Source organism: Mastacembelus armatus, chromosome 5 (genome assembly GCF_900324485.2).
Source record: "Mastacembelus armatus chromosome 5, fMasArm1.2, whole genome shotgun sequence".
NCBI lineage: Eukaryota > Metazoa > Chordata > Actinopteri > Synbranchiformes > Mastacembelidae > Mastacembelus > Mastacembelus armatus.
Window position 1 is genome coordinate 11,270,675 of NC_046637.1, and position 14,753 is coordinate 11,285,427.

The 14,753-nt window shown below is 37.8% G+C and overlaps 2 protein-coding genes across 8 annotated transcripts; both read left to right on the top strand.

Annotated features, from left to right (window-relative positions):
- The first annotated feature begins 2,203 nt into the window (after positions 1–2,203).
- On the top strand, positions 2,204–7,796 carry hyal2a (hyaluronidase 2a). 7 transcript variants are annotated; one of them, XM_026306661.2, is made up of 5 exons: positions 2,204–2,514; positions 2,690–2,757; positions 3,773–4,745; positions 5,344–5,433; positions 6,638–7,796. In XM_026306661.2, exons 3-5 carry the CDS (start codon positions 3,816–3,818, stop codon positions 7,037–7,039), a joined length of 1,422 nt encoding a protein of 473 aa, XP_026162446.1. In that variant the 5' UTR covers positions 2,204–2,514; positions 2,690–2,757; positions 3,773–3,815; the 3' UTR covers positions 7,040–7,796. The 7 variants fall into 7 exon arrangements, with proteins under 7 accessions (XP_026162446.1, XP_026162449.1, XP_026162447.1 ...); XM_026306664.2 differs by having other exon boundaries at positions 2,204–2,485; positions 2,687–2,757; XM_026306662.2 differs by having other exon boundaries at positions 2,204–2,485.
- A 149-nt stretch (positions 7,797–7,945) lies between these two features.
- Positions 7,946–14,379, top strand: LOC113130224 (hyaluronidase-4-like). The gene is made up of 4 exons (XM_026306665.2): positions 7,946–8,908; positions 10,847–11,757; positions 11,836–11,925; positions 13,447–14,379. The coding sequence occupies exons 2-4, from the start codon at positions 10,849–10,851 to the stop codon at positions 13,825–13,827; spliced, it is 1,380 nt and encodes a 459-aa protein (XP_026162450.1). The 5' UTR covers positions 7,946–8,908; positions 10,847–10,848; the 3' UTR covers positions 13,828–14,379.
- Positions 14,380–14,753: the final 374 nt, after the last annotated feature.

Sequence of the window (14,753 nt, forward strand, 5' to 3'; positions counted from 1 at the left end):
TGCAAAGCCATACAAATGTATGAACTTTATGAATGTGATTCTGTTTAACACTGTTTTGATGTATGTCCCTGGTGTGTATAATATGTGTTTATACAGGGAAAAGTTGTCCATGTGGCACTGGTTGTGAGAGAAGTGATTAGACATGATCAGCAGCCTTGAAAAAGAACTGAAACATGCTTTGAATTATAAACAGCGAAACAGTATACATATAGATACTGTATATATACTATATATGCATAGTCTTTTGAGAAGTAGTTTAACAAACTGCAGCAGTTTGAAATACAATCGCAGTACCTACTGTACCACTTTAGTTGGATTATTACTTTTTAATGTACTGTGATCATACACACTATACAAAGGGAAGTTTTGGAGTCCTAAACAATTCATATAATTCTATGTAATCAATATATATTTCCATGCAGAAGTAGATTTGGTTACAACCAACAGTAGTGACATTTGTATGCCAGTCAGTTTAAGATTGCATTTTCTTGGGCTGTCTCAGCCACATTGTACTTTATTCTTACATAAAATGGGTGTTTTGGTCTGTAGAATCCAGCTGCGAAATCAAGCCCAAAGGTTATTGTTCCAGTGAAATTCCCTCCATCCCAGTTTACCCATTTACACAATTACCTAAAACTTTTGCAATTCTTTAAGTGTTTGAGAAGCAAATTGAAAGTGGCAGGGTCATTTTTCCAGTTTCCCTGTCATTGTTTTTGCTTCCTGATGGTTCCTGACTTCTGTTGATATAATGTTCAGGAGGCAGGGGTCAAAGGGAAGCTGAGACTAGAGGGAAACAAAGTCAGTCCTTTTGTTCTTTTCCCTCCTTCTTCATCGTCATTCATTTTCTGTATTTTGTTCAGCAGAGACAGAGTGAGAGAGGGAAACTGATGACATGGTGAGGTGAGTCAACGAAGCTCAGAAAAAACACACATGAACAAACATTGACACCGGAAAACATCTCACTTCCAGGTTTCCAGTGCACGCCTAGTCATGTGCTCAGGCGTGCTTGAGCTCACATGTATCTGTAAAGGAAAAGTCTAACTTTCAGAGAGACTGCTTTTTTCAAACCCCTGGGTTGCTAGAGGTAGAAGCAACTTTACTGGAAATCACTAAAACACCTTTAACAACTGTTCACACTCAGATCGCATACTTGTGTCAGTATGACGCAGATTGTTATATTTGGTTATTGTGGTTCCCACCCACCTTTACTGTTATTTCTCATGCCTATCCCTGGCTCTTCACTGTCCTATCCGCTGTACTTGGCAAAATGACAGCATGTGGTACTAGGTTACTTCACCGAGCCAGTGGCTGTCATCACATGCCTCAGGCAGCAGTGACATCTGCATGCCAGATGCCTTGCACCCACCGTCACAAGTGTGCTTAGAGCATTAGTGGAACCACATTAAAATCCTTCTCTTAAGTAGCCGCACCGCAATTTAAAAATAGTTCAATGAGGCCTACATTCAGTAAGAATTATCAGAGACATGTAGTCATTATGAAAAATACATTCTCTCCAACTTCTGTGGTCAAGTTACAAGTATAATTTTAATGTTGTAGTAGTCGAGTTCTGTATTTTTGTACAGTTTTGCAGTCCTTTTTGCTGTAACAATTCTAACAATACATGATAAATTACAGTACTACACAGTGAATGCAGTACAAGTGCAGTATCCCTAATGACATTTTGTGGAATAAACTTTTACAAAATAGACATACTTAAGTTCCTGCTCCTTTGGGAAACAAGTTTAAAGATCTCTCACCTACATTTTAAATATTCTTTTTATTTGAATCAGCTCGTTTGTGTACAAATAACATTACATGAAAAAAAAAACAAAACACGGGAGTTACAACTCTGGGTTATTTCATGTTAAAATGTATTTGTGTGTGTTTTCGTCTGCAATTTATAGGGTCAATTAGTCTAATTTACAAATGAGGACGTTTCAACTCTATATTACACAGAATATACTTCATATCAATTTAATGTTGTAAAGAAGCAGGAGTTTTAATGAACAAACTACCTCTCTGGAAACATGCTGTCACAGCAAAATATAGTTCTTAACATGCCAGATTATTTTTAAATCGTATGTGATTTTAATGTGGAAAGGTCATCAGTCATCAGTGCTCATTTGTGGGTATGATCTTGTTTCAGGGAGGTGCCACAATGGCTCTCTGACCTTCTGCGAATCTGGGTATTGCTGGTTACAGTGTATCTGTTTCACAGCGGTGGTGGCAAACTTGTTGGAATGATTCATTCACCACTGTGCCGAGACAAAGGGAGTTTTTATTTTTTTTAACTAACAAAATCATAGCCAAGGGTCACTTAATTGAGACCTGGAGTTCTGGGTATATTTATAGTAAAGAAACACGTCGCCGTAACAGATTAGCAACGCAGATGGAGGTTTTGGGATGTCCGGTTGCTTTCTGCACTCCTCCCCCCTTTTCCCGATCTGAATGGAACATCCTGAAAGTGGTTTGGCACGCGGGGTGGGTGAGTAGCAACTGACAACATCGCAGGGGGTCAGTTCATTTTTCTTAACTTTACCGCACGAAGTCCTGAGAGCAGAAGTTTATAATCAATTTATACTGTATATGTACGTAGAACTGTGCATGTCATTGTAAAATCTGCGTTTCGTCATTTTCTCACTCCAGCAACAATGCTCATTTGAAGTTTTTCCACTTTGTTTTGAAGCAGCACAGAAACGCGACATGAAGTAGCATGCTTCAGGAATTTGGGAATGTTTACTTGGCCTGCCAATAAAGGTAAGTTCGCCCTGCTGCAGTGAGACTAAGGTGAATGTACTGTTTTTACATGACGTTTTCCCTCAATCATTGCTAAAAAAACAGTCAAAAAGTTAGTTTAATTGTCGGGTTGGAGTATTGAAGTCTAAAGCATTAAAGTCTCCACATAAAACTACATGAGAAGTTGCTTTTTGTAAATCAAGAGAGAAACTAACTAGATTTGTTTTGCCATTAATATAAACTGTGTTTGTAGCATTGTTTGTCTACAAACTCAACAATACAACAAACTCTAAATGTCATTTCAGCTCTGACGTTACTGATAACCACCAGTGTAAAGCCTTTCCCTCTGCTCAACAAGATTTCAGAGAAAGATTGTACTTTTTACACCACTACTTTTCAGTTACTTTGCAGTTTCAGGTTATTAATACAAAACATTACAATCTACTAAATTATGATGTGTTATCATGGATAAAGCTGCAGTACTTTCACAAGCTACAACTTTGAAGTGATATACACAGTTCATTATATTCCAGTAATTTAATAAATATCTTGCAGAAATAGGTCATTCTGCATAATAAGTACTTCTTTGTTTGGTACTTTGGGTGTATTTGATCGTAACACTTCTGTATCTTTACTTAAGTTTTGCATGCAGGACTTTTATTTGTATTGTATTTCTGCACTGTGGTTTTGCCACTTTTATGTAAGAATTTCTTCCACCTCTCCTGATAATGATGTGAATTAAAGTACTGGGAATGGTAGAACAGTTCTTTCTGTCTGTTCACATCTGAAGACAGATAAAATAGGCTTTGACAGATGTATTAGACATCTGAAACTAGAATTTTCTTCATCACCATTAATCTATGCAGCCTCCTGGTTTGTGATTGCAACATACTCGAATTTACAGTAACTTACATTACCGTAAGTTCTAAAAACTGAAAATTTACCAACAAAATAACTTTATGAAATAATAATATGGTAATTGTAGCTTGTTATACAAGGGGTAAAAGGCTAAATTTCTATTTCCTTTGATGTGTAGAACAGAGAGTGACGGTCCTTTCTGTCAATCCACATCTGAAGACATGTTGTACTGGACTTTGTGTGACTGGAAAGTACTGCTGCTGACCATTCTGCTGTGGGACCGCTTTGATGCACTGGAACTTAAACCCACGATATGGCCGCTGTATTCCAAAAAGCCTTTGCTCCTTGCTTGGAATGCCCCCACCGAGGACTGTGGCCCACGGCATGGCATTCGCTTCCAGCTGGACCAGTTCCAGATTGTGGCCTCACCCAATGAGGCCTTTGTTAGACAGAACCTCACCATCTTCTATAAGGATCGCTTGGGTTTGTACCCTTACTATGACCAAGATGAAACGCCAGTGAATGGGGGGCTGCCCCAGTGTGCCAGTTTCGTAGCGCACCTGGCGAAGATGCCAAATGATGTGCAGAAGTATATACGTGAACCAGGGGCCAAGGGTTTAGCAGTTATTGACTGGGAGGAGTGGCGCCCACTTTGGATACGGAATTGGCACACCAAAGATGTTTATCGCAGATATTCTTATGAATCGGTGCGCCAGAAGAACAATGGATGGTCTCCAGAGCACATTTCAAAAGTGGCCCAGAAGGATTTTGAGATGTCTGCCAGGAAATTCATGCTGGAGACATTGAGGCAAGCCAAGAACCTGAGGCCCAACCAGCTGTGGGGATTCTACCTGTTCCCTGACTGCTACAACCATGACTACAGACGCACTCTTGAGAACTACACAGGTCGCTGTCCTGATGTGGAGATGGCCCGCAACGAAGACCTCAACTGGTTGTGGACTGAGAGCACAGCCCTATTTCCTTCTATTTACATGGCCACTGTGTTGCGCTCTTCAGCCTCTGGACGTCAGTTTGTCCGGAACCGGGTGAAGGAGGGGATGCGTTTGGCTTCATCAGGTGATGGGTTGGCACGTCCTGTGTTTGTGTACACCCAGCCAACCTATTCCAAATCTCTGGAACAGCTGACAGAGGTGAAGCTCTAACTAGAAACAATGCCAGTGGTGAAACTGTCTTCTCTTCCTTTTCACCTTCTTTTGTGTTTTTAAGATTCTTATGAACTTTAAAATGACTAACATGTCCCCTTATGCTGTCTGTCATGTATGATACTAAAAATCTTGAGCTTTTTTTCATTCCAGAATTAAAACTGTGCTTTAACATTCAACACTACCACTCAGTCTTCCTCTCTGTCTTCCTCTCTGATCTGTGTATGCTGCGCAGTGCTCTAGCTCCCTGCTTATCGGCATTCACAGTCCTTTCCTGTTCTGGTAGCAGACAGACTCCCCCGTACCTCTCGTTTGTGTGGATGGGGCAGGATGGGTGTTGGTTAAGTTGAAAATCTCACTAACACCCTATAGACTATTTCCTTATGGGTGAGTGAACAGATAAGAGCTGATATTGTACTTTATATACAATAACTTATGACCCACTGAAAATTTGACCTTGCTATCCTGATACTTAACATTATATTTTCTTTTGTTTGACCTGTACTGTTAGAAATGTAAAAATTAAAATGTGAAAATTAAATGTGATGGTGTTAATATGCTGTATATGCTGTATCATGTTTTACAGACTGACCTCGTCTACACCATCGGGGAGAGCGTGGCTTTGGGAGCAGCAGGAATCATCCTGTGGGGAGACGCAGCTTATGCAAGCACCAAAGTAAGCATCCATACACTAATTATGAAAGAAACCAATAATCACTCAGATACAGGTGACACATTTTACCATAAACCATTTCATCTGGTAAGTACTGACACACTGCTCTTGTCAGTAGAGATAGTAAACAGTTATCCCTGAGGGCTTTAGTTCACATTCACATAAACATTTTTTAGATACACAGGGGATATTTGTTTTAAGTGTGTGTGTGTTTTTTTTTGTTTTTTTTTTTAAAGTCACATCTAGGCTGGTAGGTCATTATGCATCCCTGGCAGTTAATCCGAAAGCTTAAAGTCAGCCACAAACAGTGTCTATTCCCAGTTGTAAAGTACCAGCATGGTGTTTTCAATGCATATTTTGCAAGACTTTATTTGCCTTTGTCTGAATTAGCATCGTCTGTGCTATATGTTAAAATGTGTGTTATTTTGAAGCCAATAAGAAGAACATTAACTGGAATATCATCTACAGCAGGATTGGGCAACTATCCCTGCCCTACCCACTGCTGATTACCTGAAATTGGTATGTTCAGGTGATCTAAAGCTGGAAAATACCAATTCGCTTTGTCTTCCTCCACTCCACCCCTGTCAAAGATGGTATCTTCCAGTTTCTTATTGACTGAAAATACTGGATATGAAGGTAGGGCAGGGTTGGTTGAAAAACAAGCAGGGCTGTGCCTTTTGAAGAACATAAGTTACCCAACCCTGACCTACTGTGAATAACCAAACATGTAATGGAAAATTATTTTCCAATTACTTTATACATCTCTTTATTCCACTTTCATCAAGACTACATTTTGCAAAAGTAAAAAGATTATTATTATTATCCTCATAATATAGTTGTTTGGATCATACACTAAATGTCAGCAAGTTTCTTGTGTCAAAAATGAATTAATTTATGAATGCTGCTCTGGGTGTGTGTGCACGGTGTGTTTGTGTGTTCACTACCGTGTGTGTGCACTTGGGTGGTAATGGAATTTCCCCATTGTGGGACTAATAAGGGAATTAAGTTTAAGTGTAATAGAGTGTTTGCTAGCAGACATAGCCTCTATATTTTTATAGTTTCTTCTGACATAGTAGGAAGAAATGGAAGTTTCTTTAAATGAGAGCTTAATATTTCACAGAAAGTTGTTGTGGTTTTTATGAACTCCACACCTGTGAATGTCTAAATATAACACAGTGAGTTAATGGGGTTTTTTTTTTCCCTCCAGAAAACCTGCTCTGACCTTGATCAGTATCTGCGGGGTCCGCTGAGTGCATACCTCCTCAATGTTTCCACAGCAGCAGAGTTATGCAGCCAGACCTTATGCGGATCTCACGGCCGCTGTCTGCGCAGAAATCCAGACAGTAATGTTTACTTGCACCTAAACCCCCTCACCCACTCTATCATCAGTCAGGACGGTAAGCAAACAGTCACTGGTGAGCTTGGGGAAGCAGAGAAGGTGAGTTTTCAAACTGCGTTTCAGTGCCAGTGCTTCAGTGGCTATGAGGGAGAGGGTTGTGATCAGATGGACCCTCAATTCCGAAAAGGACTGGCAACCCAAATCACACCGTCAGCACTGCGGTGTGTGACTTTAATGATTATCTCTCTGCTCCTTGTTAGGGCAGCATAAATACAATTGACATAGCTACATTTTATAGTCAGAATATAGGAGAATATGAGCAGAAATTTTCTTTGGGGAGTGAGAAGTGTCATTTTCTTCTTTAATTGCTGTAAATTATGGATGAAATATTATTATGAAATGTTAAAAGAAACACTGTGGAAATTGCAGAGTTATATTTGTTTATAACTTTTAATCTATCTTTAAACAATGGAGGGCTTTTGGGAAATGACCTTGTTTACATTTTGCTATAAGTTTCCTCAGTCACTGTTTTTCAAGTTGTCAGATTCCATCATTTCATAGAGAGGATGTGTTTATTTTCTTTATTTTTGTGGGAAATGTTGTGAATGAGTCACTGTACTGTATGTCAGTTGCTGTGGTGGATTTGATGCACTTATATCTGGTATTCAAAGTCCCTGATCATTTTTCAACATGACCTCTCTCTAGCATTTGATGATGTTATAAATTACAGTATTACTATTTATTTGAGTGCATTTTTAGGTGTTTTACATGATTTTCTTGTTTTTATGTCCAAAACATGACTACTAGTTTCCTCTTTTCAAAACTACATTACTTCTTTTTTTTTTTTAAAGTGTCATCATTCAACAGTTATTTCACTTTGAAAAGCACAGACATTGCACAAACAAAATAAATAGCACATTTTCTGACACTATTACAATTTTACTGACATTATTGCCTGTGTCTTTATGCTGTATTTTTTTTTAAAAATTTGACCTTTTCGTTAAAGTAAATAAACTTTAACATTGAGTGTTTTGTGTAATTTTGATTTTGTATGGAACACAGTAATTTGAAGGAGACAGCCGAGTATATCATATTTTTAGCATTAAAGCTGAAGTTTTGAAATAGGTTTTGTAATAATACAGGTATGGATTTGCTGTTTGTAGTCAACAAAAAAATGAAGCTTCAGGGCAAAAACTTGTCAGCACTGATAGGAAATGAAAGGAAAGGAAAGGAAAGGAAATCTATGGTGTTACAGCTATGTCAAAACTAGAGAGTGCAAAAACACAGGGCGGAAAATATGGACCTGCACATTTTTAACAGTTCGCGAGCGCCAATGAGAAATTTGTGCACCTAGAAAGAAGAGCTGTGTGCATGTTTATCATAAGAACACGCTCAAACTGAGTTATTTTCCTTTTCAGATGTGTTTTTCTGTCTCCCTTTGAAAGTTGTCAAAGTGGATTTCTCTCGACCGCTCTCTGTGCTCAATTGACATTTTTGTGCACAACATAACATGAGGGGTGGTTATGACAATTTGAGGGTGTGCTCATGAAATACTGTTTCACTAATAACGCCATAGTAAACCAGCTAGTTCTCAGAGAGGGACACATTTAGCAGACTGCACCCTCATGCCCCTTCCCCATGTAATTGTAGGATTTTGTTAAGCCAAGGGTTATTCTTTACTACTTTTAAGAGTTGGAGAAAGTATGCATTTGAATTTGGAGTTATCAGAGGTCATTTTGGCATATGGCATGAGGACACAGCCATTTAGAAGTAAAATGTATGGCATTTCTATGTCAATTCTCAGTAAATTAATCATTATTTTAAGGATTTTTTACTGTGACAATGAAAACTGCATTGAGAATTGACAGGAAGCTGGAAAGTACTTTTAACTTGCTTGTGACTTTAAATCTGTTTGCTGCATGAAGTGATTTTTATGCGTGGATGTAAGAATTCTCAGTGCACACTTCTGATTGGTTTCTGGAAATCTTGTCCATGCTTCTCACTGGTTGTTGGAACGCCCCTGAGCACACTTCTATTTTGTTCTTTCCTTGTTTACATGCATGTGTGTCTTTGAGTGTGAGACAGCTAGCTGCATGCCCAGGACATAAAGTACAAAACAAGACCTAAGTACCTTTGTAGGTAAGTAAGTGTAATTTTATCTAAAAACATTTAGCTCCTTCTCCGTTTTACAATGTATTATTCCAATATGCCACATTTGTTTATTTGTTTATTTAAGGATTCACATTAGTCTTTACCACAGTAAAGACTATTCTTGCTGGAGTCCATTTAAAAAAACAAAACAGAAACAGTCTAACAGTCTGCTTATTTTTCCTAGAATCAGCTAAATCAATTATTAAATATAATTCCATTATGGACTTTTGACTGCTTAAGATTGTTTTTGAAACTGACATGTTTTCTGATTAGAGTCATCGTTGGAGGCATCATGTTCCAGTATGAGGTGGCTCTGTACATACCTGTTTTTCTAAGTGGATTAGTTCTGGGCAGAGGTAGCATAAAGACAAGATTAGAGGCTCATCTTGTATTAAAATTATGTCTTGTTTTGAGCTGTCTGAACTTCATCAAGCTTACTTTTGAAAGCACCAGACCAAACAACTGGACAAGAGTCGAGGTGACATAAGACTAAAGACTGTATTAAGACTGTAGTATAAATTTCCATGTTTCTGCAGAAATGAATGGGACATTATATCTAATTATTGATGCCTCTACTCATTTTAGTCACAACCTTATTTATATGTGTGGTCCATGACGTTGTTTCATCTATAGTGACAGCCAACAGTTTAATTAGTTTTACTGGTTGGCTATGTAAAAAGATATGTAACTTTTGAGTTTTCTCTAACAGAATGTTTAGACCTAGCACCATATAATTTCGTGTTTGAAACTTTTAGTTTTAACCTGTTCTCCATCACCCATTCAGAAACAGACATTAGTTTCTGCTCTATTAACTTATCGTGATCCAAGCTAGCTGCTGAAATGTATATAATTGTATTATCTGCGTATGCTGTATTTAATACATAGGGCCTAACATTTACAAAAATACTGTAAAGCAGAGGTCCCAGGCAGCTGCCTTGTGGAATTCTGCATGGAACTGTTACAGTGTTTGAAAGGGTACCACTAAACATAACACAGTAAAGTGTTGTTAGTAAAGTAACTACTAGTTTCATAAGTAGAAACTTATGATCAACAATATCAAAGGCTGCACTAAAGTCTAGAAGCACAACACCCACCAATTAATTTCCTATCAATTTGGCTACACCAGTCATCAATAAGACTTGCTAGTGCTGTACTTGTAGAGTTGCCTTCTTTATATGCATGCTGGATATTCGAGTGAATACAGTTCACAGCAAAATAATGTTGAATCTGTTTAAATACAACCGCTTCCAACAGTTTACTCAAGCTTGGTAAGATGCTTATGGGTCTGCTATTTTGCCCAATTAGTGTTTCTTTACAATTTTTAGACAAAGGAACAATTTTCATCCAAGTGAGTCTCTGTAACAAACATTATATGTATTTGTTTCAATTAAGATAGCACTTAACTCACTGAGTTTGTGTTTTAAACTGCAGATATTCAAGTGAGCATGTTTTAACCCTTTTTTTGGGTACCTTAAACATCATTCTAATAGAAACAAATGTATAAATAATATAACGTAAGGTTATACTTAATTAATGCCATGTTTAAATTTGTTATAAACTGCCATTCAACAAACCAATGCAACCAAGGTAGAGAATGAGTGAAAAATCATAAGATAAGATGAGAAGAACCTTTATTTGTGCCACAGCGAGGAAATTCACATATTTAAAACATAAAATCTGGAAATATTGCACTCTTTTATATTGTATGTATGCAAGTTTTTACAGATGTTGAGGTCACTGACACTAAGTGATTAAGGGACTAAGGGATTAACAAAGAAAGTAACCCAACTCATCAAAAGCTGAAATTGTTGGTTCTTGAATATAAATAAAAGTGAAAACAAACCTAGGATTTGAATTTTGATCTTTAAGACTCATGTAGACTACTTAAAAAGTTCTGTGGTATTAAAAGTGCTGTCCTTTTTGCAGGGATGACTTCCTTTCATTCTGAGGTTCTTCTGCTTCTTAGTCTGATCAGCCTTACTTCAGGGCTGCATGTGGAAACGTCATCTTTTTCCCAGATGCCTTTCATTATTGTATGGAATGCCCCTACTGCCAACTGCCTTACCCAATATGGTGTGGACCTCGACTTGAAAATGTTCAACATTGTTCACAATCAAAACCAAACCTTTACAGGTGAAAACATAACCATCTTTTATGAAGACAAGCTTGGTCTGTATCCTAGATATTCCAATCAAGGAGTAGCTATTAATGGTGGAGTTCCACAGAACTCCAGTCTTAATGATCACCTAAGAGTCGCCTCTGCAAATATCAGGACTTATATTCCTAGCAGTAATTTCCATGGACTGGCTGTGGTGGACTGGGAGAGTTGGAGACCTCTGTGGGATAGAAACTGGGATACTAAGCAAGTGTACTCGGAAGCGTCAAGAGCACTGGTGAGTGCAAAGCATCCGGACTGGAGCCCTGCACAGGTAGACGTTGAAGCCCAGGTGCAGTTTGAAGAAGCAGGGACAAAATTCATGGAGGAAACTCTGAAACTGGGGAAGAAGGAAAGACCAAATGGGTTGTGGGGCTACTACGATTACCCCAGCTGCTACAATTACTACAGTTCCGAAAGCGAAAACTACACAGGGGAGTGTCCTGCTGTTGAGATACAGAGGAACAATGAGCTATTCTGGCTGTGGAACATCTCATCTGCTCTGTATCCAAACATCTACCTTAGCCCTGACCTGCAAGACCTCGGCAATGAAGTGCCGCAGTACACTCGCCACCGCATCCTGGAGGCCATGAGAGTAAGGGCTCTGGTGGCCCCACCAGTACGGCCTGTGTACCCCTACGCTCGCATTGCCTACACCTACACATTAGAGTTCCTTTCCCAGGCAAGTAGCAACTATTTGAACTTTCTGAGATCTTCTTTTTTTTTTGTATCCTCTGTTTACCCAGTTTTTCTCCTGCAGGAGCATCTGGTCTACACCATTGGCGAAAGTGCTGCTTTAGGTTCCGCAGGGGTGGTGCTGTGGGGCGACAGCACTTTCTCCAAATCTCAGGTACAGTCACTTGACTTGTTCAACTGCTTCTCCATCCTTTGTATGACTGTACCATGCTCACATTGAACAGTTGACTGACAAGGTCTTCTGAATTCCACTTTTTGGTTGTAATACTGTCATGCACACCATATATTTTGCTACTGAACCCTACTGTGAGATTGCTGTTAAAGGAATGAAAAAAAAATATATGTTATGTTTGTAAACAACATGATCTTTACTTAAACATAGGATGTCACCTGAGGTCACCTGCATATGGACTTAGAAATGAGTTGGTGTTATCTGCAATACTTCATAATAAATAATAAATCCTAAGATAATACAATAAGTGCCTACCAAGAGATGGAAAATATTTGAATATACTGTGTGTTTAAAATGTTTTGAGGTTGAGTAGAGAATTTACTATTTGGTTTTAAAAAAATGGAGATCTGACCTTTGGTGGATTCATGTTGAGCGTTTTGTGTTTATGTCATTAAAAGGAATTCATCAAGAGTATTTTGTAAAAATTGTAAAAAAAAAAAGATTTTGTTTACTTAGTATCATATATAAGCTATCTTACTGATTGAAATTTCATAACAAAATAAAAATCAATTTAGATGCTACAGTAGTGAAAGAAAGATAGCTGTGTGTGTTCTCAAAACTAGAAATTATAAAGAGTATTTCATTCAGCACCATTAAACACTGATCACAAATATTCCATATTGTTTTATTTTTTTAAAACAGTTTTAGTTTTCTAAAACAGCAGGGTACTGGAGTTTTTAGCAAACTGGTAAAACCACAGGTAAAAATTAGTTTGTTGTGGACTTAATTTCAGTAGCAGACCTGAACATAAAAAAGTACAGTACATGTTAATTGTAATGAAGGAACATTTAAGTTGTGGTCAGTCTGTAGCACAGAGGAATTATTTATATTTGACTCAATCAATTGTCACCTTTAGTCATTTAATTGGATAATAAGAAAAATATGCAGATTTCATGTGTTCTTCTGATCAGAAACTGGAAAATATCAATTCACTTTGTCTTCCCCCACTCCACCCTCATCTAATATGGTATCTTTCAGTTTTTGATTGACGTGAACATACTTGATCCGTAGGTAGGGCAGGGATGGCTGAAAATCAAGCAGGGCAGTGGCCCTCGAACTACGAAATTTACCCAACCCTGACGTACAGGAACTCGCCAAACATGCAATGGAAAATGACATTCAATGCTTATACATGTCGTCATTCCACATTCATGAAGACTACATTCTGCAAAAGTAGTATGATATAATTGTTTGGATTAACCAGCACATCATACACTAAATATCAACGCGTTCATGTCTAAAATTAGTTCTTTTATCAATAGAGTGTTTGCTAGCAGTTTTTACAGTTTCTTCTGACATAATCAAAATAAATGGAAGTTTCTTTAAATGAGAGCTTAATATTATACAGAAAGTTGGTCTGGTTTATGAACTCCACACCTGTGAATGAATATGAATATACATATATATATATATATATGTATATACTTTTTTTTTTTCCTCCAGGAATCCTGCTCTGACATTAATCAGTATCTGCGGGGTCCGCTGAGTGCATACCTCCTCAACGTTTCCACAGCAGCAGAGTTATGCAGCCAGACCTTGTGCGGATCTCACGGCCGCTGTCTACGCAAAAATCCAGACAGTGGTGTTTACTTGCACCTAAACCCCCTCACCCACTCTATCATCAGTCAGGGCGGCAAGCTGACAGTCACTGGTGAGCTTGGGGAAGCAGAGAAGAGAAGTTTTCAAACAGACTTTAAATGCCAGTGCTTCAGTGGCTATGAGGGAGAGGATTGCAGAAATGGAATAGCAACCCAAATCACACCGTCAGCACTGCAGTGTGTGACCTTCCTGATTATCTCTCTGCTCCTTGTTAGGGCAGCATAAATGCATTTGACATAGCTACATTTTATAGTCAGAATATAGTGATAATAATATGAGCAGAAATTTTCTTTGGGGAATGAGAAGTGATATTTACTTCTTTAATTGCTGTATACTATGGATGAAATATTATGAAATGTTATAAGAAACTGTGGAAATTGCAGAGTTATATTTGTTTATAACCTTTAATCTTTCTTTTAAGCAATGAAGGGCTTGTGGGAAATGAACTTGGTTACATTTGGCTGTCAGTTTCCTCAGTCACTGTTTCTCAAGTTGTCAAATTCCATCATTTCATAGAGAGGATGTGTTTATTTTCTTTATTTTTGTGGGAAATGTGGGGAATGAGTCACTGTACTGTATGTCAGTTGCTGTGTGGTGGATTTGATGCACTTATATCTGGTATTAGCACAAGTCCCTGATCATTTTTCAGCATGACCTCTCTCTAGTATTTGATGATGTTATAAGAAACTAGAGTATTTATTTTTATTTATTTTTAGGTGTTTGTCTTATTTTTATGTCCAAAACATGTTTACTAGTTTTTGTTTACATTTTAACCTCCTGTCTTTCTTTTTTTCAGTTTTTTATTTTCTGATCCTGATTCTGAGAAAAGTGTCATCATTCAACACCTATTTAATTTTGAAAGCACAAACTTCGCACAAACAAAATAAAAAGCAGATATTCTAACACTCTTTTACAGTTTTACTGACATTATTGCCTGTGTCTTTATGCTGTATTTTTTTTTTTTTTTAGTTTGAACTTTCTTTAAAGTAAATAAACTTCTTTGTTGAGGAAATCATATTTTTAGAATTAAAGCTGAAGTTTTGAAATAGGTTTTGTGGTAATACAGGTATGGATTTGCTGTTTCTAGTCTACACCAAAATTAAGCTTCAGGGCAAAAACCTGTCAGCACTGGCAGGAAAGGAAAGGAAAGC

Bases quoted from the DNA above. Each gene is read 5' to 3' on its own strand.
- hyal2a (XM_026306661.2), top strand. From the start codon at position 3,816: ATGTTGTACTGGACTTTGTGTGACTGGAAAGTACTGCTGCTGACCATT. The intron at 4,746-5,343 runs GTGAAGCTCTAA...CATGTTTTACAG, and splicing joins CTCTGGAACAGCTGACAGAG to ACTGACCTCGTCTACACCAT. The intron at 5,434-6,637 runs GTAAGCATCCAT...TTTTCCCTCCAG, and splicing joins CAGCTTATGCAAGCACCAAA to AAAACCTGCTCTGACCTTGA.
- LOC113130224 (XM_026306665.2), top strand. From the start codon at position 10,849: ATGACTTCCTTTCATTCTGAGGTTCTTCTGCTTCTTAGTCTGATCAGC. The intron at 11,758-11,835 runs GCAAGTAGCAAC...TTTCTCCTGCAG, and splicing joins CATTAGAGTTCCTTTCCCAG to GAGCATCTGGTCTACACCAT. The intron at 11,926-13,446 runs GTACAGTCACTT...TTTTTCCTCCAG, and splicing joins GCACTTTCTCCAAATCTCAG to GAATCCTGCTCTGACATTAA.